We start from the raw sequence: 27445 nt of genomic DNA on the forward strand, positions 1-27445 counted from the left end.
AACATCATTGCTTGGGAAGCCAGGGTTCACCTACTAAGTGCCAGGATGGGCCCCTGGATACACTTGGTGACTTGCTGCATCTTTTCGTCTGGGGAGGAGTAAGAGCACTGTGCCACCATCCCAAGGGAAAAGCCCCAGAGAGTTTGGGTGCTTTACTCTGTGACAAACACTAGTGAAACCCTGCCCAGGAAGCTGGTGGCCTTTGCCTGGTGATGGCCACAAGCTGTGAAATCTCCCTGCAGCTCAGAGAGGGGGTTGGCTGGCATTATCAGTGCAGGAACGAGCAGGCGAGAGAAAGGAGCAGGGCTGCAGCATGGAGTGGAGGCGTGCTGTGATGCTGGGGGAGGGTGCTACACCCTGCGCCGTTCCTTCCTTGTAGCGTCCTCCCCAGGAGTACCCAAGCCCACCACTGCAGGGAAAAGGGATTCTGGGAGCATGCAGAATGCGACCAGGCACTCTGCTCCTCAGCCTTGCACCAGCTCAAGGCTCTGCCTCCTCTCTTTGGAGCTTTGGGTGCCCCCTGGCACTGCCTTGCACATTTGAGGCTGTGGCTGTGCCCCGCTCCCCCTGCCAGGCAGATTTCGGGACCTGGCTCTGCAGAGCAGTCCCAGCACTGTGGCACCAGAGTGGGGAGTAGGTGCTGCTGTGCAAGGCTCGAGCCCCCAGCTGCCACCCCCAGTGAGACAGTGGCTGGGGGAGCAGGCACCAAAGCAGGCTGGATTGGTGGCTGGAAGTGTGTAGGGTACATGCACGTTGGTGATGCCAGGAATGGGTTACCCCTGGGTGGACAGCCTGGGAGGGTCTCTGCATTGTGGAAGGGTGATACTGGGGGTCTGGCAGATGGGTAACCCTCCTGTCCTCTCTCTCCCCATGCAGAGCACTCAGCCGCTGCGAAGACGGGGGGCTGCTTCCCTGGGCGGGCACTGGCGACGCTAGAGGATGGTGCCCAGACTCCACTGTGGGCACTGCGCCCAGGCCAGCGGGTGCTGGCAATGGACGGGACTGGCAGGCCCACATACAGCGACTTCCTGGCTTTCCTGGACAAGGACCCCCATACCCTCACCTCCTTCCATGTCATCGAGACGCGGGAGCCACCCCGACGCCTGGTCCTGACACCCACCCACCTGCTCTTTGTGGCCGAGAATGCCTCGGCGCCTGCCACCCACTTCCGTCCCACCTTTGCCAGCCGTGTGCACCCTGGACATTTTGTGCTAGTGGCAGTGGTGGGGGGCGGCTTGCAGCCTGCTGAGGTGGTAGAGGTGTGGGACCGGAGGGACGTGGGAGCCTATGCCCCGCTGACACGCCATGGGACGCTGGTGGTGGATGGCGTGGTGGCCTCGTGCTTTGCCCTAGTGCAGGAGCAACATCTGGCGCAGCTGGCCTTCTGGCCACTCCGGCTCTACCATAGCCTAGTGGGGTGGCCAGGGGTGCAGGGGGACGGTGTGCACTGGTACTCGGGGCTGCTTTACCGCTTGGGCAGACTGCTTCTGCCCCCTGACAGCTTCCACCCACTGGGGGTACCCCAGATGGAGAGCTGAGGGTGCACCCCAGCTGCAGCCAGTGCTGCTGGTGGAGGTGGTGGCTGCGGGGCGGCTCACCAGGAGCCAGCACCCCCTCCCAAACCTGGGTGCCCATGGGGACCTGCCTCCAGCCCTGCCTGCTCGAGGCACAGCCACCTCCTGGTTGGGGGGCACTGGGGTTCCCCGGTGTGCCTCCTCCATGCCCACTGCCCCCTCCTCACCCTCTGTTCCTGGGGGCAGGGAGGAGGCGCAAAGGGTTCCCCCATGGACATGGGGGTGCCCCCGGCTGGATCCACATGCTGCTATTTGTGTGTGTGTGTGTAATGTGCGTGTGCGTGTGCAGAATCAGCTAATGACAGAGGTCTGATAGATAACGGGGAGCAGGAAGGGAGCCCCTAGCTGCAGGCTGCTCCCGCGGGGCTCCCAGTCTGCCTGCACCCAAGCAGGACCCTTTGCTGGGCAGCCTGGGTGGAAGGGTAGGCAATGCCATTACCATCCCAAGGACGTGGCAACTGGGAGGAGGGTGACCCAGGTACTGGGACTGTGCCTTGCCCTTAGCCCTGACTGTGGGTGCAGGAGGCACCCAAAACCAGCCCCTGTATGCTTGGGGTGCCCAAGCAGTGGCAGGGCTGGAGGGGCTTACATGGCTCTGGCACAAGACCCCTGGCTTGATGCCATGAGTGCTGCTGGAGCAAGAGACTGGGGAGCGGGACCCCAAGCTCTGTCCAAAGCCAGCACCATAGCCACCTGGCCAGGCATGCCCATGGGGACACTGTGATGGCATGGGGGGCTATGGAGGCGGGCATGCAGGCAGGAGGATGTGAGTGCCAGCCAAGCATGGGCATACACTGGTGGGAGCAAGGGTGGGGAGAGCCAGGGCTGCAGCTCCAGACTGCCAGAGCCAGGGGAAGGAAAGCTGCTGGGTAGAAAGTGCTCCCTCCCTTGCCTTCCCAACATCCTGCCCTGAGCTGGCTCAGCCCAAAGACATGCCTTTCCCACCCCAAAGCTAAAACGTTCCCCAAGCTCCAGACCCTCCCTGGCCTGACCTCCCAGACCCCCCCAGCACCGCAAACCCTCAGGGTAACTCATTGCTGCTCATCTGCTCCCGGGACCTGGGGGGAGTCCCATCAGAGCTGCAGCCACAGTCGTCCCCCCCAGAATCCTAGCTAGACTCTCAGCCTCTCCTGGCTCCACGTTAGCAGAGGTGAGGGCATTGTGGGGGGAATGTGACCCATGTCCCTCCTGCAGCATCACGCATCTTTATTTATTTATCTGCTCTTTGTATGTACCATAGATGGGAGGCAGCGTGGGCACGTACAGGGTAAGACGGGAGCGGGTGGGGGGAAAGCTGTTTTGGGGGGGTGATATTTTTTTTTTTAACAAAAGCAGAAATTATTTAAAGATTATTTTAAAGCACAGTTTTTATGGTGATTGTTGTCCAGGGCAAAGTGAGAGTGTGAGCACAGCCAATGGCAGGTATATTTTTGTCTTCACTGGATGTACTTTTCCTGGTTGGAGACACAGACCAATAAATCCATCGTCTCCTAGGTGGGAGCTCTGACCTCTGGTGTGGGGAGGGCAGGCAGGGATTGGAAACACTTACTGCCCATCATAAACAGGGCAGGCAGGCCTAGAGGGCATCTTGCATTTGTTTAGGAATCTTTCTCTGGCAAGATTTGGCCACCCTGGTGCCCCCCACGTGTAAGGGGCAAGCTCTCCCTACCCACTGCCCCATACTTGGGGGAAGTGGGCAGCTGGAGGCTGTGGGAGTGACCCAGCCTATATGGGACCAAGCTGTCATTGGGGCTGCCTTGAAACTAGGGCAAGCAGGGCAGGATGTAGGAAGGACAGTCACCATGGGACTGCCAGGGACACCTCTCCGTCGCAGTCTCCATCACCCCAGCACCTGGTTGTGCTGGGACACCCTTGCCCACCATCTCCATCACCACAACACCCACTAACCCAGCGCTTCTGGAGAAGGTGTTCCCCTTACCCTGTACACTGGGTTTCCAATGCCATTAGCACTAGTCACTGCTGGCTGTGTCCCCTCACCCCTTGCCAGCCCTGTCCCCCCTCCACCCCATACCCAAGCCAGCAGAAGGCAAGACCACCAGCCAGCACCCCACACAACATCCCCATCCCCATCCCACCCACGTGCCTCTCTGTGAACTCCCTGCCCCATCTCCAGGCTGTCCTGCCCTGGTCTCCTGGGGCGGGGGGGCTGGCAGTGGGGTCCCACCAGGGCTTTCCCTGGACCCCACAGCATGGTGAGTGCGGAGCAATTCGGCAGCAAGCTGTCAGCAAGAGCCCTCCTCACCGTGGCTAATTTAAGGGCTCTGCGAGGCGGCTGAGCTAATTTAATTAGGTTCTTATTACAGAGAAGGACAAATTGGTCCCTGGGGGGGCCACGGGGTCAGGCTTTCGAGAGGCGCTTTATGGAGTGAAATTTCAATCAGGCTGCCGTCGCTGGCACGGCAGGGGGAGCCAAAGGCAGGGGATGCGTGTGGGGAGGATGTGCCCTTTGGGGTGCCCCATGGTGCTGTGGGAAGCCCATCTCCAGGCCCAGGTTTTTAGGGTATCGGTGAGAATGGGGGAACAGTTCTTTGCCCCATTAGGAGGATGCTGCAGGCTATTAGGGGGCTGCTTTGGGGTGGAAGCAGGGAAAATGGGGGGATCCTGCCCAGGGCAGTGAGGGGAAGGGTGGACACCCATAAATAAGATTCTGGGGTCTTTCTGAAGCCTCATTAACTTTCCCCTGGCTCCATAAAGCCCCATGACAGGGATGGTGAGGACAAAATAATGTCCAGCTGACAGACAGGACTTATGGGGGGCTCTTCCTTCACTGAACGTCCCTCCCTCTTTTGTCACTCTGCCCCAGGAGAGCCAGGTCAGCCTGGGGGCTGCCCCACTGCTTGTGGGCACCTGAAGCAGCCCCATCTCCCAGGGTGCCAGTCCCGGGTGGGGAGGTCTCACCAGGGTCCCGGCTGGGTGGTGATGGATGGGGATGTTGGTGGGTGGCCGGCAGAAGGGACACGCTGGAGGGTACCACAATGGATGGTCTCTCCATCAATTTGTCCTAATTACCATGTGAATGGTGGGCGGGAGGGAGAGGAAGGGCATGTGGTGGCAGGAGAAACCCCCCACATGCTCCCATCTGGGGTAGTGTGCCGCCCCCCCTCATCCCTCCAGCCCTGTCTGGACATGTTAAACCAGCGCTAATACCCCCCGGCCCCAAATTCAGGGGAGGAGACGTACCACCCCCTATTCAGAGCCTTGAAAAGGCTACAGGGTCCAGCGCTGTTAACAAGGGGGAACACTGTTCCCGTCCCCGCCTCTCCCGTCTGTCCCTCATCCTGTGGCCTTCTGCCGTGGCAGCGCCAGCCAGGCCCGCTCCTGTCCCCAGGCTGGCATGCTGGGTGCTCTGGTCCTGGCAAGGCGAGGGGCATCGGAGAGCGGGAATGGAGCACCCTGAAAGCATCTCATGTTTGTGGGGAGCTGCACCCTTGAGTAGCATGGGCTGGAGATGACAGCAGGGTGGGGATCCTGCAGGACTCTAAGACAAAACCTTCCCCACAGAGCGGGGAATATCTTCGGGCAAGGAGGTGGCTTGTCTGGGAGCTCTGGGTCCAATCAGATCCCCAGTGCCTGGGCTGTGATGGTGATGGGGGCTTCACCCCAAAATATCTGGGCTTGTGAGCATTGATGCAGCAGGTTACGGGGATCCTCCTCCCAGTGGGAGCAGACCAACCCATAGCTGCCCCCCCCGAAAAGCCCAGGAGAGGCTGCCCAGCCCAGCTCAGCACCACACATTGCCAGCCAGCGTGTGCCCACAGAAGGAGCCCATACAAGCCTCTCACTCTCACTCGCATTAGCTTAATGGCTTTTTGGAGTGATGCTGCTCCAGGGGCAGGGGCAGGACCCTGCTCTCTGCAGAGCTGTTGTCGGGGGGGGGGGGGGGGGGGGGGGGGGGGGGGGCAGTGCTCTGGCCCCAAGTCCACAGGAGCCCCAGGAGGGTGTGTGGTGTGGGCTGTGGAGCTCATCCCACGCCCCCAACGCCTCCAGCATCTCCCCCTCTGCCCTAAGCCCCCACCTCCTGTCCCTCTCTCAACTGCCGCATGTGTGTGGGGACAGCATTGGGAGCACCCCCTCCATTACAGGGACTGCCCCTCCACAAAGCCTCTCTGCCTGCACTTGGCAGCTTGCCCCCGGGCAGAGATGGAGGTGCTTTTAGCAGGCAGCAGCCTCTGGGAGTCACACCACAGCCCTCTGTGCCTGTACAGACACAGACAGACACACACACACATCCACTTCCTACACCTTTATCCCCTTCCTTTATCCCCTGGACACACACATGCCCACCATCTCACCAGTCAGGTTTGGACACCTTCTGGTTCTCGGTATCGCCACCCAATTCCCCCAAATTACTGCCTTTCTAGCCTGGATACTTTATATTCCAGGCAATGCCCGGAGCACCCATGTGTCTCTGTATGCCCACCTTTCCCTTCCTGTATCCCCGCCTTGGTCAGCAGGACCCACCCAGCACCTGCTGTGGGTCCCCACTGCAGGGCAGACAGAGCTGGAGGTGATACTGGTGGTTCCCCACCGCCCCGTACAAAGAAGGGGAAGGCAGAGGTGGTTGGGGACCACGCCGGGGGTCTGGCAGCAGGCATCAGCCGTTACCTCGTACACTATCCCAGTATGAGATGGGGGGCTTCCAGTGCCACGAGGTCAGCTAGCAGGATACGGACACATAGGAAACCCTGCAGCCATCCAGTGCTGACTTCCACGAGTGGCTCTGGGGTGCCCCAGGTGTTGGGACAGGGGCTGTGTCAGTATGCACCCAGGCACAGGGGACAAGTAAGAATCTAATCAGGATCTTTTTCCTTAATAAATCATTCGTCAATCCAACGCCCTCCCTCCTGCTCTAATAACTCCCAGCACTGGGCCTCACAGCCACAACAATGCAGCTAATGGAACGATTTATTTTCATAATGGTGCTGGTGGGGAGAAGGGACGGCCAGGGTGGGGGCAGCACGCTCTGGGGCAGGAGTTTCTAATTAGTGAATGAAATTTGATGTAAGGCTGGAGGAAGATGGATTCGCTGCCTGACAAGGGGCCTTTCAGCTCATCAAAGTGCCTGAACAGGGAGGTAAATTAAATTATTTCTAATTCTTCACTAACCTCCAGGGAGTCACCCTTCCACCAGCAAAAGGTGGGTCCCTTGCTGAAAAGAAGAGATGCTTGAAGGACTGAGGTTGAGTGGAAGGGGCCGGTCTCTGTGAAGGGATGGGGCTGACAGGATGGGGTGGGGTGGGGTAGGACAGCGGAGAGGGGCAGGCTGCCACTAACTTTGCTGGAAGAATGTGGAGGGAGAAGGTGGTGATGGAGGGAAGAGTTGCAACCAGTCAATAAATAAACTCCAGGAACTATTTTGCAGCAAGTTTCCTCCCAGCACTCCTGCTCACAGAGGGACCCTGTAGTGCCAACCTGCCACTAGCCCCGATGTCCTTAACACCAGAGTGCAAAGAAAAAATCTTGGTGCTATGGCTGAAACCAGTCCCTGGCTCTCCCTGGAGCACGGAGCATTACAAGCTGCCCTGAAAGCATTCAAGGCTGCCCCACAGCTCCCTGCACAGTGGGGCCAGGGAAGCCCGTTTAGGGACAGCAGGCAGGTTCCCAGGGGACTTTCCATATGAAATCATGGTCTGCATTTCTCACAAGATCTCCTGCTCTCCCAACCACACTCAGCACCACCAAGCAACCATGGTTGCAGCACAGCCCAGGGAGGGAAATAGGGGTGCTGTGTCTTATCGCAAGGGGCTGGGGAGGCACGGAGGGAGGGGTTGGGGCCCTGCAGTGGTGCCAGGGGCTTGCTGCAGGCTAGGAAGCACAGTCCCCTCCCCACAGCTGAGCTAGGTAGAGCTGGGACAGGCACAGAGCTGGCTGTGCTGACCTAACACTCCAGGAATTTAATTTGTTTAATATATTCCCTGGGAAAGAAGAAAATAAATAAGTGGCACCTTGCATGCCCCCATGTCTCACTCTCACAACCGAGGTGTCAGCTTAACGAGCCGAAGCCCTCAGCCTGATTAACCAGCCGCTGCTCCCACTAATAGGGAGCCGCCGAGCAGCATGATTGATGTACAGAGAGCATTAGCCCCTGCAGCCTGGCGCTGGGCAGCTGAGCGGGGGTATCGTGCCCGCCCCAGCCTCCTTGCTCCTGCCCTCCATACCCAGGCCCAGGTCAAGGTCAAGTCAAAGGCTCCCTCTTGCCCCAGGGCAGATCATCCTGCCCCACCACTCTGTGGTGTATGCAGTGCTCTGGGAGATGGAGCTGGGGCTGCTTTTTCCTCTAGAGGCAAAGACATGCTGGTGGGTTCCCACCGGCTGTGGGGCAGCTCCTCAAAATAGAGGCTGAGGGCCAGTGTTGCACAGAGGTTTTGTGCTGAGCTCCAGGTCTTGGCCATACTCTCCCTCATGAGCTGGGATAGGAATTCTTGGGGACACTGAGGCACAGGGATGCACTGGAGGTCACAGTGACAACCCAGGGGGAGCCCATGAGTCTTGGCAGCTCCTTCAAGGCTTTAATCCTTTCTACTAGGAAGAAAGCCCAAGTGTCCTGACCTCCCCCTTGTCCCATCTGTCCCTCAGTCAGGCCCTTCTGCAGTCCTGCTTGCCTGTCCCTCCATCTGTACCCCCCTTATTGAGGTGTCCCTAGGTCTCACTGCACAGACATCACACACTCCTGCCACCCCTGTCCCACGGCATCGCCACCTCCTGCCCCCACCTTGGGAAAGGGTTAATCAGCAGCCAGGGAGACAAGGTAATAAATGGCCGTTATCTTGTTAATGAGCTGACATTAATTAGAGCCCAAGGTCCTGGGAGGAGCAGCTGATTTATCCTGTCACCCTGGGAGCAGGTTAGGAGCTGACTCCATGGAAAGGCTATTAACAGGGAAGAGGTGAGGCTGTGCTGCTGGGGGGGTGTCACTCTGCAGCCATCCCTGCGCTGCCCCCTCCCCTGGAGCTGAGCCCTGGCTCTCTTCCCTCCCAGGGAGCAGCTCTGGCCTTGGGACAAGACCCAATGAAGCAAAAAACAGAAGATCCTGGAGATGACAAGAAAAAGCAGGGCTGGGAGATCCCCCCGTGTGCCCAGTGATGGGTGGGGGAGCAGAGGGATGGCAAACCAGGTGGAAGGAGAGCCTGGCTGTGCCAGGGATGTGTGACACTGGGCACAACGTGCTGGGCAAGGGCTGTGGGAGCAGGAGCATAGGGAAGCAGCAGGAAGGATGCAGTGTGTTCAGTCACTTCTCTGGACAATACCGGGCTAATGTGAGATGCTGGCTGTTTAGCCTCTCCCCCCAAGAAGCCAATGTCTGGGTGAAGACAGAGGTTGAGAGTGAGCCCAGATGCTACCAGAGCTCATTTGGGGGCAACAGGCTGGACAGTTCTGGCTCTGGCCTCATGGTGTATCAGGCTCTAAGGGGAAAGGGGTCAGGGGCTAATGGGACTGGAAATGTAGCAGTCAGACCCTGGGTTCTTGCTAGAAACAGATCCAAGATGACTGTGTGCCCCTGTCTCTAAGGCATGCATTTCCGATGGGACAAGCCATCTGTCCCCACCTCTGCAGGGTATAGCTGCGTCCCAGAAAGCTGAACCAACAGCTGATAGAGGGGAACCCTAGGGCATCCCCTGCCTGTCCCATGCAGCCATACGGTCTGATCCTGCAGGGTGCTGGTGCCCCAGCCATTCACAGCGGCAGTACGCTAGGACAGGTGTGGCACTTCAGAGCCACTCTGGATGTTTCTGCTGGAGATAGACACCCTCCCTGCCCTGCAAGCCTTCCTGTGCCAGTTTGCCATCCCCCTGCTCCAGGATGGGAGCTGTTAACATGTTTTTCTGCTCAGCCTTGCCATGTCCCATCAGAAATGGGACTGCTTATTTGAGGAATTGCTTGGCTAAATAAACAGCTGCTCCAAAATCCCTGCAGGAGGCCTGTCTAGGACAGACTGAGCCATATTTGCTTTGCCTGTTAACCCTTTCGCTCAGGGCAGGTACATGGAGCTCAGTGTGGAGAGAGGCGCAAAGGCTGGGTAAGGTGGGCAGGGGGACCCGTGTCCCCCACCAAGGCCACGCAGTGGCAGGGCGATAGTGGCATGGGGATTTCTGCCTTGGAGGACAGATCCCTGCCTGCTGATATGCCAGGATGGAGAATTGCTCAGGAGCCTGTGCCTGACTTGGAAGTCCCTGGGGTGAGCAGGAGCAGGCAGACCCACACAGGAGGGGATGCAGGGAGGGCACAGCAGTAGTGACTGAGCACAGCACCCCTGGAAGCAGACAGGGAGGTGGCTTTAGGGTCTTACCTGGCACTTGTCTCCTGCCATCACCACAGTAGGGGAGACCCCTAAAAACATATGAGGGGCCCTGTGTGCATTTCTGTAGGGCTCTATAGACAACCAATCTGTCCCCACAGTGTGGATGTCTTTGCTAGTGTTTCTGCAGAAGGGATGGCCACCAAGCAGCCTAAGACCTCAGACCTGGCACAGCCAGGTCTGACACAGACTAAAGTCAGCTCCTACCACTGTGGGGCTGATTAAGACCCATTATCTGGTTGGTTAACGGCCCTGGGCCACTCACAGGTGACTTCAACTGTTCATTTAGCTACAAATCACCACAGGGCTGGCAGTTTATTTACCTTCCCCACCAGCCTCCTGTGGCTTCCCAGACTCCAGAGATAGCGGGTGGCCCTGCTGTGAGGGGCAGGGAAAGGGCAGCATCCTGCTGCAGGTAGTAGTTAGGGCTCCTACAAAACCTGGGACTCCCCCCAAACAGGAGCAGACCAGAAAATTTTACACCTAGTGCTTCACACCAGGGGCTCAGCCTGCTCTGGGCTGGAGGCTGCAGAGCACAGATCAGGGTGGGACACTTCTACAGCCCCTCTCATGGGGAAACGGCTGGGAAAACAGCTGAGAGCAGTCTCACAGCCTGTGTCTGCAGCATTGGTGATATTTCTGGGCTTTATTTCTTCACTAGCTGGCTTGGGCCTTCAGAGTGCTGCAAGGTGACCTGAGGCACCAGGGCCAGAGCAGCAAGATCGACTGCTTCCTGAGAGATACTTTAAACGAGGTTGTTGCACTGTAGGTCTCTTACAGGCAAGTAATTTCTAAAGACGGAAAGCTCTGATAACTGTGACCTGGGGAGAAGTTAATGCTTAGCGAAGTGGGTGCAGCCGTCTTGGGGATAGGGAGCTCTTTCAAGGCTTAAAAGCTGTATAGCCTGGGCAGAAATGAGGGTGCCTGCCACCTCTCTGGGACGATCTAAGCACACCTGTTCCTGCACCAGTCCCTGTTTCAATGGTACCATCTATTGACTGAAGGCAGGAGGTGACCCAAACCCACCAGAAGGACCTGGTGCTAAATTGTGCATTTAGGAATAGCAAAAATGACAGGTTAGGTGGCAATCAAGACACAGCCCCAGCATGGGTCATGTGTTCATCTGATGCCTGGGATAAGGACTTGATCCTGGGAAAATGTAAGTCTGGTCCCAGTCGGTAATTTTTTTATCAGGGTATGGATTTTCCTCGGCACCCTTCACTTTGATCTTGGGGCAATTGGGTTTGCTCAGGGGATGTTACATTGCTTCCCAAGGTGACACTGAGGAAGTGGAGGAGCTGTAAAACTGAACTGTGCTCCCAAACACTACCTGTGACTCCCCTGGCTCGTTTCTGAGAGCTCAGGCGCTGCTGGTGACAGTTTGGGGAAGTCTGTGAACTGCTGTAGGGAGTGTTGTGGGTCTCTACTGATGCCAAAAACTTGTGTGCACCAGAGCTGGGTGTCTTTGGTGGCCATGTGGGTGTTTGCTCTTCTAGTTTTGCTGCTTGACCTCACGTGGATGGAAGTTGCATGGAGACAATCCATTTGAGGCTATGGACACAGCAAAGAGGGCTCCAGTTGTCTAGCTAGGCACCTTCACATCAGCAGTAAAAGGCTTTTCAGGGCTTAGGTACACCTGCATAGGTACTGCTGTGACTGCTGCTTTCAGGTGGCTGAAGAAAGACTGGGCTCTGAACATCCAGCTGAGGCACACCCAAATGCCTGGGCAAATGACAGAGTCGCAGGAAGCTCTGGGCTGTGTGAGTGCTTCTGGTGCTGCCCATTGCCCAGTGAGGGATGTTGTGATCAGGGCCCTCCTGGAGAAGTGAGGGAGCTGAGGAACCTCACTGCTTCCTGAGCAGCATGGACCTCTCCCTGGTCTGCACTTGCTGGCCAAGAGTAGACTAAGTGATTAGGTGTGGAGGAACCTTTAGGGCACAGTCAACGTGAGGTGCATCAGGCAGGGGACAAATGGAGATGCTGATGGGGTGGGTTTGAGACAGCAAGGGCTGTGGAGATGGGAGTAACACCTTGGCGGGTTCAGGGATTTGAAATGGTCCATCTAGGTCTCTATGGGGCTTAGGAGATCTGTTCTGGATGGGTTCAAGGTCTTCCACAGCAGCAAGGTAGTGTTTGCTGGCCTGTTTCACAGAGTCTGTCACCTTGGGAGGGCTGTGCTATCACTGGGTGAGCAAAGGAGGCCCTGGGGTAACAGCACAGGGTAAGCTGTGGGGCAACTGGAAGCAGTGTGGTGCTGGCTGGGAACATCCACGCCCTAAACTGCACCTCCTCCTGAAGTGGGGTAGTTTCCTGGGGCAGCTCCTGTCCATAGTGCCATGTACCCCCAGGCTATTGGGAACAAACTGTCTCTCTGGTTGATATCCAGGAGTCTGCTACCTGTGGCTGTCAGGGTTGCCTTAGATCCTCTATGGAGGAAGGATGCTGGGCGGAGGTGAGGGGCCAGGCCACAGTCACATTCACTTATTACAGTTCTCCGATCTAGTTAGCAACCAGGTGAGCTGTCACCAGAAGTCATGATGGATGGGGAAGAGGGTTCCCTCCTTCCTGAGGTGGGAAATGAAGCTAATCAGACTTCAGACACCTTAATCCAGCTCTGATCTGATTAATGACCCTGAAGACTGTGAACTCATCAGCACCCTGGCATCTATCACTGCCTGCATCCCTCCCCTTCTGCCAGCCACTGCCCAGCACAGCTCTCCTGTGTGCAGCCCTGGGCTCCAGCTTTCTGCCCTGCATGGTGTGGGCTGTGTGCCAGCTGCTCCAGCCCTGGACTACCCTCTTGCAAGGGTCCCAGTGTCTGGCTTTGACTCATGTGGAGGAGGGAACCCTCTCTGTGATTTTCCTAGGTTTTATGGCTGGTGTCTGCAAAGATTTCTTGCTTGTGCAATTCAAAGGCTGTGGTTTGGCTGCTCGTACTCACATCACCTTGGGATTTGTGAATTGGGCATCAGCCTGGGCTGCTGATCCTTGGAGGAGCTGCTTGTCTTTGGAGAGCCTTCTTGGGTAGTGCAGGGAACTTTCATGAGGACAGTAAGGCTGTGACCCAGACCCTCAAGCAAGCCCCACTCAAGCCCTGCTCCCACTGCCCAAGGTACTGCGGCTACAGCCTCAAATGTTCTTGAGGCTTGGCAGGGGTTACCCAGGCTCTCCTGGGCTGGCTATCTACTTGTCTGCCACCCCATGGCGGTCACTGTGGTGGTGACTTCTCTGTTGTGCCCCAGTGCAGCAGCCTCAGTCTCTGCCCCAGGTCTCAAGGCATGTTCCCTGTGCAAAGCTAACAAGCCATTGCAACCCTTGGAGCCAGTCCTGGGGACTCAGATAAGGAAGCAGTGGCTCCTCCCCTTGCTGCTGTCACCACTGCAGGCTGTTGACCCGCAGAAGAGTTGTCCTGTCTTCGTTGTGCCCTCTATTCCTTGAATACTTACTGTGTTTTTTGCCTGCGCTTGGGAGTGAGGGCTGCTCCATTCCTCCCCAAATCTTGTCCTGCCCATGCCTGCCGCTTGGCAGGGCTGGCTACTCGAATGGTGGGAAAGTGGAGGGGTGGATGCAGCTTTGGGAGGGTGGGGGGGGTGGCTACAGATTCCCTGATGGTGGGAAGATGGTATAGCAGCAGGCACAGGGGTGCTGCGGGTGGAAGGGGGAAGTGTTCCACCCACAGCACCCTCTGTCCAAGTAGGATGGGTTACTGCAGGGTGACATCTACAGCAAATCCCTTTCTGAGCAAACCCAGCTCTGGGCTGTCCGTGGGGCTAATCCCTGCCCTCTTCCTTCCCAGGGAGGCAGATGTGTGTGACCAGCTAAGGTCCACTGATCTCCCTGGCCCAGAGTGGTGCCAAGGGAAATGGCACAGCTGGGTGTTGCCAGTGATCCCGACGAGCCTGCTGCTGAGCTAGCACCTCTCCTGCCCTGCCAGCCAGGCACTCTGCCCCCTAAGTGCCTGGGGGCTCCGCAGAGCCAGGGCTGCACTGGAGCCCAGCAATGCTTCGCCTGCATGTGCCCAGGTCTGTTTAGTCTCTCCAGGGCTCCTGCAGCCCACAGACGGCTCCCCTGCAGCCACGGACCCACTGCCCCGCTGAGCGGCTCTAAGGAAAGTAAGACTGGCTCAGGGTCAGGACGATGGGCTCAGCGCCCTGGGCGGTGGGTCCTGCAGGCTGGGGACCCTCTGGCTGTGGACCGGGACTGAGCTGGGTTGCCAGGCTTGGGAAGAGGCAGAGCGGTCCGGGTCAGGCCCCGGCACGTCCCCGCGGCTGCGGCGTGGGGATGAGGAAGCCGGAGGAGGGAGGCTGACCGACGGGGAGCCCGGCTGGGGCCCGCGGGGAGGCAGGCCGGACCGACGGGGCGGGGGGCCGGCGCGGAGCCAATGGGGAGCTGGGGCAGGTGGAGGGGGGGTTAAAACCCCCCCTGTGCCGGCGGGCGAGCGAGTGCCCGGGAGGAGGAGCGGAGAGGAGGGCTGCCCCCGAGGGCAGCCCCGCGGAGCGCGGTGCGGCGGGGCCCCGCCGGTGGATGCCCGCCAGTGCTGGCCCGGGGCTGCCCGGCCGGGCTGTGCCCTGGCAGGGGAGCGGCGGGGTGCTGGGGGGCCCGGCGGCTCTGCAAGGGGCTGGGTCATGCACAAGCCCATGGAGAAGTCCCAAAACTTCCGCATCGAGGCGCTCCTGGCTGAAGAGCCGGCACGGAGCGGCTCCCCGCCGGGGCTGAGCCCCGGGAGCCCCGCGGCGAGCCCCGGCCCCGCCGGGCGCTCCGACACGCCCTCGCCGCGGGCGCCCGCGGCTGCTGCGCCCCTCGCCCCGGCCGGCTTCGTCCCCAAGCCCGGCTTGCTGCACCTCCCCGGCCCCGGGCTCGGCGCCCTGCCGGCCCTCTACCCGCCCGCCGTGTACCCGCTCCCAGCCCTGGGGGGCCAGCACCCCGCTTTCGCCTACACCGGCATCCCCCACTTGCCGCCGCCCGGCGCAGAGCATCTGAAGGCGGCCGTGGCCGGCTCTTTCCCGCTGGAGCACTGGATCCGAGCCGGGATGCTGGTGCCGAGGCTCTCCGACTTCCACGGTGAGTGACCCCGGGGACCCACCCTCCTGTCGGGCGGGACGCGGCTCTTGCCCCTTCCAAACCCCGGAGGCCCCCGCCGGCACAGCGGGGTGCAGGTGCCCTCGGGGACGGAGGGCTGAGGGTCTCCGAGGCCGCCTCTTCGCAGCTCCCCGGCGGTCCTGGTCGGGAGCCCCGCGGAGGCGCTGAGCCCTCGGAGCTGACCCCAACGCGGGGCTTTTGCTGCGCCCAGACCCGCTCCCCAGCCAGGGCATGTGCAGGGGTCCCATTGACGGGGGGAAGCAAGACCCGCGCTTCGGAGACCTTCGAGGGTTGCGGGGCCCCGGCAACCCGATCCGAAGGGCAAAGTCTCGCCCTACGCCGGCCCGGTGCTTCGGGACGGCCCCGAGAGACACTGCCCGCCCCGGTGCCGCCGGAGCAGAGCCGCTCCAGGGCCGGGCCAGGCGCGCCGGCCCCAGCTGCCGGCCCCGCACGGCCGTCGCGGGCTCGTTGAGCTCCGCCGCGGCGGGAAGGAAACGAAAATAAAGAAGCGGCGGCGGGAACCGACACTGGGAAACGAATAACTCCCACCCGGTGCACTTGGGAACGAACCGTCCGGATCCCTGCGGCTCGACACCGAAAGGTGCGCGGCGGGACCCGGCCCCTGGGCCGGGGAAGGGCCGGGGCTCCCGGCACCGCCCGCCGCCGCGCTCGGCTCGTGGGGGCGAGGGGCCGCTGAGCCCGGTGCCGACGGGAGATGCAGAGATCGGTCAGCCCGGCAGCGCGCTCGGCTCCCGCTCAGCGCCGGTCCCTTCGGGCACGCAAAGCGGGTGCCGGCTCCGTGCACAGCTCCTGGCACGGCGGGCACGGGCAGGGCTGCGGGCAGGCACCGGCTCCTGCACTGCAGCGATGGGCCACGGGTGGGGAGGGTCCTGCAGGGCGTGGACGGCGCATGGACCGACCTCGGGCTCTTGCCCCGCCGGGCACTGGCACTGGCACCCCTGGCAGTGTGACCCGGCCCCTGCCCTGTGCGTGGGGTGAGCAGAGGTCTGGTCACTGCAAAGATGAGGCCAGTGGGCAATAAACGCGGAGTGGTTTGAATAAACCACCAGCAGAGTACCCAGATTAATTAGCTGAGTTTAGGGTCTTAATAATCTGGGAGCCCGCTAAAAAGAAAAAAGCTGCCTAAGTCAGTTAATTAATAAACTGGCTGCATGAATAATAGTACAAAAATGGAGAATTAACATGAAACATCCCATTCATTGTTCCTTCCTCAAATTATACCTGGGCAGGTTGAAGGGAAAGAGTCTGTTCCCTTCACTGGGCTGTCTCCCTTTCCCTGGCTCTCCCTGGACTGTAGGGTAGGTCCAGCCGTGAAGTGCTGGTGGCACCTAAAGGTGTAGAATAAGCCTCCAGTGCTATGGGCTGTGTGCAGTCTTCCAGGATGTTGTTAAGAGCGGGTGTGTGTGTGTAAATATTTCTATTTGTTGGGTGGTGAAGCACCTTCCTACTCTTCTGCAGAGGCCACATTGTCCTCACAGGGTCTGAGTCTGTCAGTGTATCTCGGCATCCCAACAGTTTCACGCAGGATTGTGTTTCACCAGGGTGGGATCACACCACTGCATCTGTCCCTGTGGCCTTGAGCACAGCTTCTGGCTGGAATAATGTAGAGATATTTGTGCATCAAATTTGCATTTGTGCATCAGCTCCATACCTCTCAAGTGCAAGATGCACTCCAGAGCTGGTTGTGTCCAAAACCCTGCTGAAAGGACACAAAGGCCAAATCATGGGTGCAAGAACAGCTTGTGGAAAGAGCTTTTGGGCTGTGCTAGGATGCACGGGAACCCTGGAGAGCCCAAAGCAGGGTAGAGCCAAAGAAAGGTACATGTAGGTTTAACAGGGATGCAGCAAAAGCTGCCAGATCTGCAGATTTTTAAACCAGTGACCACCTTCAATCCATATCCTTGCCTAAATGTGTCTGCTCCCAATTCTGGGGAGCCTTTTGCAGGGGGGGATTCTTTTTTCCACAGACTGTCCTATTTAATATTTCAGCAATTCTCCTGCTGTGAAGCTTTTTGTGCTTCGGTTTGCTCCCAAGATTTATCACACCAAACACAGCAAATCACTCTCCATTCTCTTTGCTTGCCTGGTCTGCACATGGCAAGGTAAGGTTCTGTAGGTCCCTTTCAGCTTTCTCCTCCCCCCACTACACAGCCCAACTGCTTCCATCTCCTCCAAGCCAGTTTCCATCCTGACTGCTTTCAGGGGTTTCTTCCAAATGTCCCCCTGTCTCAAAGCACAGGGGCCAAGCTGGGTGCAGAGTGTGAGCTGATGCCTCCCTGAGGCAGAAGGATGAAGCTTTGTGCATTTGCAGCTGTTCTACCTGCCCATACTTCCCCACAGACATCACTTCTGACCTGAGGGGCTTATGCTTAGCTTGGGGTCTATTCTTCTCTCCACACTTGTTCTCCCGAGGATCCTGCTCCCCTGGTCCTTGCTTGGTGTTATTCCCAATGCCATGTAGACTGCATCGTCAGACCCTGTTCTTCACACATCTTCAGATCCTTGTTTCAGTCCACTGGGAACATTTGGGTTCTCAAGTGTGTCCTCAGCCTTTCCTCTTGTGGGCTCGTTGCAGGCTCTGAAAGCAGGTCCCTTTGCAGTGTGCCTTGTCCTTGTAGTCACTAGCACTGGCTCCAGCTGCATGTTAGGGCTGTGTCTGGGCTCATATTGCCCCAGTGTGCTGGCCATGGTGTGGGGACAGGGACAGTGGCATGGGTATGCAGGGACAGGAAGGGGCACTTGCTTAGGACATGCTGCCTGCATAGCCCATCCTCATTCCTCTGAGGGTGGTGGTGGGCTGGGTGCCCTGTCCCAACACCTAGCCTAGACGGACAGATGGACCTGCCTGGCTGAGGTTTCCACAGTGACTGAGCACAAGTGTCCATGCTACTGGTGCTGGTCATGTTTAGCTATCTGGGTAGCAGCCGACAGATAGATAACTGGAAGAGATGAATCTGAAAGCCTCCTAGGACATGTTCTGGGGCATCCCAGAGGGAGATCACCTTTGTGATTTATTTATAGGGGATTCCAGGACTAAATCCTGGAATAAATTCCTTCTTCAGCTGCATGCATAGAGGTGTTTTGCAGGTATGATCTAGTTTGGTCTCCTGGAAACGGTCAGGGTAGGAGAAGGAGTGGGACAGCCCCTGAACTGAAGCCACAAGCTCTGCGGGGATGCAATGCACACACTCGCCCTGCTCTCACCTGTATATGGGGGAGGTAGGGTGCTGGGGAGATGCTCTGAGACTGTGGGTACCCTTAGGAACCTGGCCTGGTCTTGGGTGCTGGGATTGCTCAGAAAAGTGCTCCTGTTGCAGTGCAAGTGGGTACCATGCCTTCCTCACTATCTGCCTCTGCAGAGTCGCAGGCAGTGCCTGGCTGCCTCTGCTGCAATGCGGAGTAAGAGGGCTGGGTGGGGAAGCCTGAGCATAGGAGCAGGCATGCCCTTGCTGCAGCTGCCTGTCTCCAGCCTGGGTCCTTGTCCTAGGGCTTTGAGCACTCCTGAACTGCACAGGAGGAGCGTTTTGCACCAGGGTGCCGTGCCTATTAGTATTTCTGGGAGCTGTGATTTGTTTGCCCCAGGTATCAGCATGGAAATGCAGTGGTGGTGGACCTGCCTTGGCAGAGAGCTGTAGGAGCAGGCCGTAGAGTGGTGACATACAGCTGCAGACTCTCAGGAAGAGCAAAGGATTCCCTGCAGGGGACCTGGTGTTCAGATGGCTTTCCTGGGATGCTGCTTCTCTGCATCATCTACTTACCACCTTGATGGCTTGGAGCTCTGGCCAGATCTTGCCCACAGCAGCAGAGACCTGGCTGATGGGCTGTGCTGGGCTAGGAGAGCAGGCAAGACAGGTCATATCAAACTGTTTAAAAAATCACCACTTTCCAAGGCTCACCAGGTGCACACTGGTCCGTTGTCAGCAGGAAGCATGGGCTGGAAAACAGCTGGCAAGCAGCAGTCAGGGGTCAAAGGTGGAGCAAGTAAGGAGCTAACAGAAGTAGCAAGTGCCCTTACACAGGCTGCCCATGGACAATGGTTAGGGCTGCCAGCAGACCAGGAGAAGCCTCTGGTGATGGCCCTGATGCTGGTGAGACCACATCTCTCCCTCCCATCCCTGACATCTGCAGAAACACCTCCAAAGCAGTCAGGGTGCTAATTTCCTCTCCTTTATTTGCCAGCCCACAAAGTTAAGTGAACTATAGATAAACAAACCAAATTAAAACCAAGTGGGTTAATATCAACCTAGGATTACCTTTGTTATCAAGTAGACGGAAATGTATCAAATAAACCAACAATTTTTTATAAGCTTTATCTAATTATCCAGGAGGCAGCTGCCTTGTAGAGCTCCTGGCCTCAGACTCAGAGGACATTCCCGGCTCCAGGCCAAGCAATTAATTTACTGATGTTGCAGCCAAATGCTGGGTACCCATCAGGGGGTCCAAGCCCTGCCAGGCTGAAGGGACATTGAGACAAATTCTGATCCTAGATGTAGCACTAGAGGAGATGGCTGGGAAGACAGGAAATCCTTTGGCAAGCAAAGGTGTGATGCTGAGGCAGTCGCTGGTCTTCTGGTAGGAGCTGGATAATGGGGAGAGCCTTCCCAAAGGGAAGGCACCCCATCTATGGGATGCTAGTTGTGATGAGGATGGGTTCATAGCTCAGCTGGTACAGGCTGGGGGAGGTGATCCCTGGGGGGATGCTTGCTATGCATCCCCTGGGACAATGCTCTCCATGCCCATGTGACAGATTGCCACAGGACAAGTGGGGGCAGGACTCCACTAAGCACACTCGCAGGACAGGCTGGAGCTGCCAGTACTCATAAGACATCATTTCTTTGCATGGGAAAATGAAACCCTCTTCATATCCTCAGGCTCCACTTCCTCCTCCTTCCTTTGCTCCTTCCTCAGTGAGAAACAGCAGATCCTTTTCCTCCATATTCTCCCCATGCAAATAAGCCAGGGCCCTTCCAGGAAGTTAACAGCAGCTCTGAGACCAGAGATTTTGGTTGCTCAGGTCCATGCTGACCTGCTGCTTTGGGTGGCTGAAGGTCAGGTGGACCTTAAAGCTATGTCAGTTTGGGCTCACCCCGTTTTGTCTGCAGCCAAATCTTGAACAAGTCACAGTGGGGAACGGTGGTGATGGGTAATAGTAGCTGCTGAAGGGCATATTGTCAGAGGACGTCACAGGTTAGGTGGCCAGCTGTACCTGTGTAGGCTGGGCTTTGGACTGGTGGTGGCTTGAACTGTATAACACCACCACAGAGGGGTTTGAGAGTTGGGGTTTTTTTGTCAGCACTGGGGCAGGAGGCAGGGTGGGCTCCCAGGGAAGTAAGGGTCCTTACAAGGTTTGTAATGGACACCACCGCACTGAGCCCGAATTGGAGACACCGAGATGAAGAAGCTGGGGCTGACAGAGGGATCATGCTCCAGTGGTTGGTCCCTTGCATTGGTAGTCATCTGGCATATATCCCATTTGGATTTATTTGGCTTTTGGGCAAACATTCTATTCTTCTTTTCCCTGCTAGACCAAGCAGTCCTCAGCATCTTACCCAGGGAACAGTGAACCCCTTGCCGGGGGGCGTGGTGGTATGTGTTAAAGCAAGCTGCCTTCCAGTATCCTCTGAAGCTGGACAGACCAAACTCCCACTGTTTTTGGGGTTGAGACTCACTTCTGTGCCACCACTCTTCCCACATCTGTTTTTAGGCTGGCCACATCTGACCTTATAGGAGTAGGCACAGAGGAGCCTTTCAGAGTGGTCTGTGCTCCACAGAGCCAGGATGCGGCGCCCTAGAAGCCAAGTCCTAGGCTCTCTGCTTTGGGGTGGGGAATTCAGCCTGGGAATATGGTATTACTTCACCTCTGGCAAAACAGCCTCCAGCTTCAAAGTCCTGGATCACTGAATGCTGGGATGTGGGCATACCCTCTTCCCTTTTCTTTACCTGAAGCATCCTTTACAGACCATGTGCAGAAAGAGGACCTGCGCAGAGGGACCCTTCCTTGACCTGGTATAGCCAGCCTGGGCAATGCAGCCCCTGCTTCAGGGCAGGACTGAGGCACTGGGTGCCCCAGTGCACCCCCGGCCTCTGGCAGCAAAGGGGGCTTGCCAGGTGCCAGAGCCCTCAGGCTGCCAGATGCTGTCTGGGGATGCTTTGTGTTGTGCTCCCCACCAACACTGGCTGAATGAATTTCCCCACCAGTTCTTTCTGATGCATCTCTGGCCTTCCCCGCCAAGAAGCTTCAAGGGGTGTTAGCATGGGCTGCCCTGTCCCTGCAGATGCTGGTCCCCGTGGTACCTCCTTTCCTTAGCGGAGTAGAGCCTCTCAGGTCTGTTTGGTCCCATGTCTCTACTGAGGATTTGTACAGCCAGAGCACCCACGGCCAGCCAGAGCCCAGACAGCAGCCAAACTCTGCGGAGCTGAGACATCTTTAATCTGACATTTGTATTTGTCCCAGAAATCCTTTGAGCCTCTCATTTGGTTTTAGCCTTGAATATGTTTTGTGTGCAAAGTAACACACCATGTATGTGTGTCAGAGCTGTCAGCACACCGTGCCTCTATTCAGTCCCTAGTTTAACCGGCCAGTGGCTGCAAGGTGGGTCCCATGGGCTGTCTCTCCTGGCAATGTGAGGCAGCAGGCCCAGGCAGGGTCATGTCCATCTCCACTCCCATGAGGAGTTTGCAGAGCCCCAGCCAGCCTGGGCTCTGCCTGTTTGACTCATCCCACCCAGCATCCAGGTACTTGGGATCAAACCTGGATTGCGATCAGTTAATTCCTGCTCCATAAATTCTTGCCTCATGTGTCACAGCTGTGTTTGTGAAGGGCTTGGTGGACACCTTGGGAGATGGGCAGGTCGGGATCAAAGCTGGAATCTCAGGGAGATAACATGGATGGTGCCCCATGTCCTGGAAAGCGGGCCAGCCAGAGCAACCCTTGCCAAGCAGGGCACCTCTCTGGGGCCACGATGCTCCGTCTAGACCCCCCCTGAGATGCAGTGGTGGGGACGTGCCAAGGACCTTTCCTGTTAATGCCCCCTCCGGTGCCGCTCTGGCACTTTACTCCCAGCTGCAAACCTCTGGGTTTGATTGCTGCTGCAGTGCTAGGAGAAGCAGTAAAAGCTGAACTCATCAGGACAATAAAGCCAGGGGAGAGGAGATAAGCAGGGATCAAACACAGCGCAGCAGCCAACCCACACTGCACTCTCAAAGGTCCCTTTGTTCCTGCTGCCTCCTGATTCAGCGCCGTGCTGCCTTCAAGGGCTGCAGGCAAGATAGTGGGGCTCTTGGGCAGCCCTGCCGCCGCAACCCCTGGCAGTTGGGCAGCCACCTGCGTGGCCCAGCAATAAAAAAGGAGGATTAATTTCAGTCACAGGACTGATCCCAGTTGCACACCGAGGCCTGATAACATATCTCACTGGTTCCTATCAGCCAGGCAATAAAGCCATTATTGGGGTGGGAGATGATGGAAGAGACACTCGCCTTCCTCCTCATCCCGAACTTGCTGAGGGGGTGTCTCCCTACACCCCTGCTATCCCCTGACCCCTGCCCACTGTCTGCTCCACAGCTGCCCCACAGTCGGGCTTGATGGGGAAGTGTCGTCGGCCCCGCACAGCCTTCACCAGCCAGCAGCTCCTGGAGCTGGAGAACCAGTTCAAGCTCAACAAGTACCTGTCCAGACCCAAGCGTTTTGAGGTGGCCACGTCACTGATGCTCACCGAGACACAGGTACCTTGGTCCTGGAGGGATGGAGCATAGCACCAGACAGCTTCCAGGGAGGGAAGTCAAGGTCATGGGCAATGCTGATGCCCCTCACTTGGCTGCCATCAGCGCCACACACCTCTGTCCCCACCAGCAGCCCTTCTGGAGCATCTTCTGCAGAGACCTGCCTGGTGGGCCCCAGGCCCTTCTCTTGTGAAGGGCACCCAGAAATACTGCTCCTCTTCACCTGGCACCCCCAGCTTGGGTTTCAGAGCTTTCCCATCCCTTGGTACACTGTGGGAGGGGGCTTTCTGTGGGGCTAAAATTAAAACCTCCCTGTGCATGTCCTTGGGCATCCTGCAGAAGCTGGGCAGGGGGAAGCAGCCCGCTACGGACTCCTCTCCCCACGACAACCTCAGCCTCCTTCCAGAGACCCGCAGCACCACGGGATGCCCTGCAACAAAGAGGTTTTGGGGGATGCCCTCCATGCAGGGAAGGTGAGGGGGTGAGTGGGGACAGGATGGGGCATGGGGACACGCTCTCCCCTGGGGTCTCTCCTTTGGCAGGTGAAGATCTGGTTCCAGAACCGCCGCATGAAGTGGAAGCGGAGCCGTAAAGCCAAGGAACAGGGGGCACAGGCAGAGGCTGAGAAGCAACGAGGGCTCAGCAAAGCCTGTGAGAAGCTGCTGCCAGGCGAGCCCCGGGGACAAGCTGCCGAAAGCCACGAGTTCATGGGGCACAGCCCTGGCTCCGGCTTTCTGCACTGCAGCACCGCCAAGCTGGGCTACGGCCCAGACTCCTCTTGCTCAGGAGGCGAGGAGGAAGAGGAAGAGGAGGAGGAGGAGATGGGTGCCATGGAGAGGAAGATCAGCTCTGTGTTGTGAAAGGCAGATGGAGCCAGCTGGGGAGAGGGGCTGGGCTGCAGTGGCAGGGATCTCCCTGCTGGCAGACACAGACTGTGCCTGGGCAGAGTTGGGGGGCTGCAGGGCACCTGCCTCCCTTTAACTTATGTGTGTTTGGATCCTATTTAACTCATAATTATTCCTCTGTGTGTATCTGAGGGAGTCCCCACATCCCTCCCCTATAAAGCTGTTATCTGGATGCCTGTGCTCTTCCTTAGGGGACAGAAGGTTCTGCCCCACTCCTGCCACTGCACTGTCTTACCAGGGTACCTGGGGAACTGGGTGGGGACAGCAGACTTGCACAGCTGGCAGCCCACCAGCATGGCTGGAAGGGAGAGACCCCCAAACCCTCCTTTGACTGTGCACTGCCCCTTCCTTGCTGGGTATGACAGTGCCTGGAGCAGTGTATCCCTGCGTGGTGCCAGCTGCCCTTCCCCTTGGTTGCATGAAGGGCTGAGAATGAGGATGCCCAGGATGTTGCCAGCCTGCCCTGCCTCCTCCTGCACCTGCAGCATCCCTGGTGGGATCTGTGCTTTGCAGGACAAAATTAACCTCTCCTGTGAAGCCGAGCTGGTTCATCAGCTAATGCAGCAGTGCTGGTTTCCATGCTGCAATTAGCCTGGTTGCATCAGTGTGGCATTGCCCCAAAGTAAGGTGGGGACAGAGGCCTCCTAGGTTGAGAGAGATGCTCAGGCTGTTTGTGAGGGTTCAGTGCTGTGGTGAATCCCCCTTTTCCTGTGCCAATGTCTGAATCCTGCTCAGTCACTTTATGGGCTCATTTCATGATCTTCTTCGGACCCTGGTCACTCTGGCTGCGCTCAAATCAACCCCTGGTAGCAGGACGACAACAGAAACTCTGCCACCTCCCTAGAAGCACTAGGCAGACACTATAGACCTCCCATGCCTCCTGCACACTTTTTGGGCCTCCCCTTGGGGATGCTGAGATGGCCATGAAGGCAGAGGGACCAACCTGGCAATGTCCAGCCTCCCCACCCCCCTGCCCGAGGGGGCAGCTTCACCACCACAGTGCACATAGGGCTGCAGGGGCAGGGCAGGGTGGGCTGGAATATCTCATTCCCAGGCAGCCTGTGGTGTTTCCCTCCTGCCTCACATCTTGCTGTCCCCTCCTCTCTTCTCACTGTTCCTGCCTGGATGTGGCAGGGAGGGCTGTCTGCTCCCAGGACCTGCGGTGGGGCTGGGAGCTGCTGAGGGGCAGCAGCCCCTGGGGAGCCCCGGGTCACCTCCAGCAGCTGGTCAGTGATGGACAGGACAGGTAAGGGTCTGTCACACCTCGCAGGGCTGGGTAACATCTGGCTGCAGCTGGGGCTGCAGTGGGGCTGGTGGGCAGCACCCCGGGCAGGGGAGCAGATGCGACACTTTTGGGACAGAGGGATAGGCAGGGGAAGCAGATGATGGGAGAGAGGATGGATGGATGGACGGACTGACGGATGGGTGAACGGACAGACAAACGATGGTCCCGTGTGGAGTGACAGTGACCCACAGTGGCTGCTGGCAGCTCAGCAGCTTTCTCCTGGATGCGTGGCATTCTCGGTGCCCAGGTCCACTGTCTCCAGGCAACACATCCCAGGGCACAGCAGGACCCCACTACTCACGCAGGAGGTGTCCAGACCCTGACACTGCCCAGACGGGAGCTCTGGTCGTGGGGAGGGTGCAGCTTTTGCTCCAAGGGAGATGTGAGCCAGGGTAGGGGTCAGGTGCCAGGAGCCTGTGATGGTTGGCGTAACATGGAGCAGGAGAGGAATGAATGGGGAGAAGGGGGAAAAAAAGACAGGGAAGGAAAGGAGAAAGGGAAAGAGAAATAGGAAAGGATGGTACCCAGCTACCTGCCATTACCCTGCAGGGACAGCAGGGCAGGAGAGACCCACTGCCCCAGGGAAGCTGTGCACCCCCCCAGCAGGTATGCAGGACTGGGCACGGAGATGCTGGCAGATGCCAGCCCATGGCTGCAGGAGTCTCAGTGCCAAAGATATCTACCACCTGATGTACAACCTGGTCTTCTGGCAGTGGGGGAGCACAGAGAAGACCACAGGCTGGAGCTGGGCACACTGGGGTGGGGGTGAGGTTGGGGGGACAGGAATGGGGAGGGGCAGAGAGGAAAAAGAGAGAACGGAAGCAACAACAACAACAAAGTACCAGGAAGGAGGAAGGGAGCTGAAGGGATGTCACAGACTTAAAACGTTCACCTTGATGGACTGTGACAGGTTTAATTTCCAGAGTACAACCATTAAAGTGATGGATGGGAGGCGTTCATCTTGCGGCTGGTGCACATGGGCCCACCGTGGCTGCAGGAGGGTTTGTTTTGTTGCTGTTATTTATGAGGTTGTTCCTGCAGGAGCCAGCCACTCATCCAGTCCTGGGGGGACAGAGGAGGGGACAGAATTGATGCTGGAGGAGTTGGGGTGCTGATTTATGGCTGCTTAGCCAGATGACTCATGTTGTAAACACCAACAAATGCCATTAAAGCTGCATCCGCTTCCTGCCTCTGCCCTGGCACCCTCCCCAGGCTGTGGGACGTGGCCATGCTGCTGCCTGTGTACCCTAGAGGGGCTCTCTGGCCCTCCCCACTGGGGACACGGGGTCCTCCCCTCCTGTAGAGCCATCCAAGGCACTGGGAAGATGCAGGAGAGTCCTATGGCGGTGGTGGTGCCCCATGGGAATGATGCCCAGGATACCTGATGGGCTCCTGCAGCTAGGGCTCCCCTCTGCCAGTCTCGGCTCCATAATTGCGTTTGGCAATGGTCACGTTGTTATTTGTGTCACCGATGCTGCAAGGAGCTCAGAGTGACCTGGCCACGTTAAGGTGCCACGGCATCCCTACGCCAGCCCTCTCCAGCCTGCTGCACCCCTCGCCCCGGCATCTCCACCTCAGTCCCCCAGCCCCCTCACCCACCCACCCCCCCGGGTACCCCCTTCGCTGACCCAGCCTTGCGCCTGCCTCCCTGCTCGCACCCCCCCATCACCCCTCCGCCCTGAGCTCTCTCCTGCACCCCCCCGTCTGCCCCCCGCCCCTCTCTGTCTCCCTGCTCCTCAGCTCCCCCTTCTCCCCCCGGCCCCCATCTGCCCCTGCACTCCTTGCTGCCCCCCCCTGCACCCCTCCAGCTGCCCCTGCGCTCCCGCCCCATGGCTGCCCCCTCCCGCCCGTCCCCTCCCTCCCCTGTTCTGCGCGTCCCTCTGCTGCCCCCTGGCGGCCGCCCCGGCAGCGCCCCGCGCGGATTGACCCGAGGCGGCCGCCGTCGTTGCTCGGGGGGACGCGGCGGTGTCCGGTCCCCATGGCAACACGGGCCGGCGCCTGGTGGCGCTGAGAGGCCGGGACCGGCGGCACCCGAGGTGGCCCGGGCTCCCGGGGCCGGGCTGTGCTACAGTGAGCCGGGCTGGCGGCGGGTGCCCTGGGGGCCCGGGGCTCAGGGCCCAGGCCCTGCTCCGGGGCCCGGGCCGGGTTGCGAAGGAGCTGGGCAGGCTCTTGCTGTAGGGAACAGGGCCGTACCACAGTCGTCTGTATAGGGTTTGAGGGGCCGGGCGAGGCTATAGAGCAGAGCCTTGCTATACTGGGCTCTGTGGGTCTGTAGGGGGCTGGGGCAGGGCAGGGCTTTGCAGTAGAGGCCCAAGGAGAGCTCTGCCACGCGGGGCTGAGCTGTGAGGGAGGTGGGGGTCACGGCCTGTGCCAAGGAGCTGCGGTGTGGGGCTGCAGCAGTCTGGGGACAGCAGGGGCTGTGGGGAGGGCTGGACTCCGCTGGCAAGATGGGGTCCCGAACGGGGACACCGCAGCCCCTGCGGGGAGGTGTGCGGCCCTGAGCCCGAGGAGGGGCCGTTGGGCTTCTGGGGAGCCCAGGTCCTGG

General features: G+C 58.5%; 3 protein-coding genes across 5 annotated transcripts in view; all 3 read left to right on the top strand.

Moving 5' to 3' along the window:
* IHH (Indian hedgehog signaling molecule) overlaps positions 1 to 5476 on the top strand; it is a 19440-nt gene extending 13964 nt beyond the window's left edge. The window contains exon 3 of the mRNA XM_080397866.1: positions 877 to 5476. Coding sequence (XP_080253992.1) covers positions 877 to 1538 — 662 coding nt within the window. The 3' untranslated portion in view covers positions 1539 to 5476. The remainder of the gene's footprint in view (positions 1 to 876) is intronic.
* On the top strand, positions 5470 to 26636 carry LOC308068031 (uncharacterized protein). The gene is made up of 3 exons (XM_080397892.1): positions 5470 to 14952; positions 22553 to 22713; positions 23253 to 26636. Exons 1-3 carry the CDS (start codon positions 14517 to 14519, stop codon positions 23568 to 23570), a joined length of 915 nt encoding a protein of 304 aa, XP_080254018.1. The 5' UTR covers positions 5470 to 14516; the 3' UTR covers positions 23571 to 26636.
* A 4-nt stretch (positions 26637 to 26640) lies between these two features.
* Positions 26641 to 27445, top strand: part of CFAP65 (cilia and flagella associated protein 65) — a 36324-nt gene continuing 35519 nt past the window's right edge. For all 3 annotated transcript variants that reach the window (XR_013929824.1, XM_080397840.1, XM_080397841.1), the window contains exon 1: positions 26641 to 26936. Coding sequence is in view for 2 of the 3 variants with exons in the window: in XM_080397840.1 (XP_080253966.1) it covers positions 26730 to 26936 (207 nt within the window). In the remaining variant the exon portion in view is untranslated. The remainder of the gene's footprint in view (positions 26937 to 27445) is intronic.

This window comes from Falco punctatus (assembly GCF_963210335.1).
Source record: "Falco punctatus genome assembly, chromosome: 8".
NCBI classification, from domain to species: domain Eukaryota; kingdom Metazoa; phylum Chordata; class Aves; order Falconiformes; family Falconidae; genus Falco; species Falco punctatus.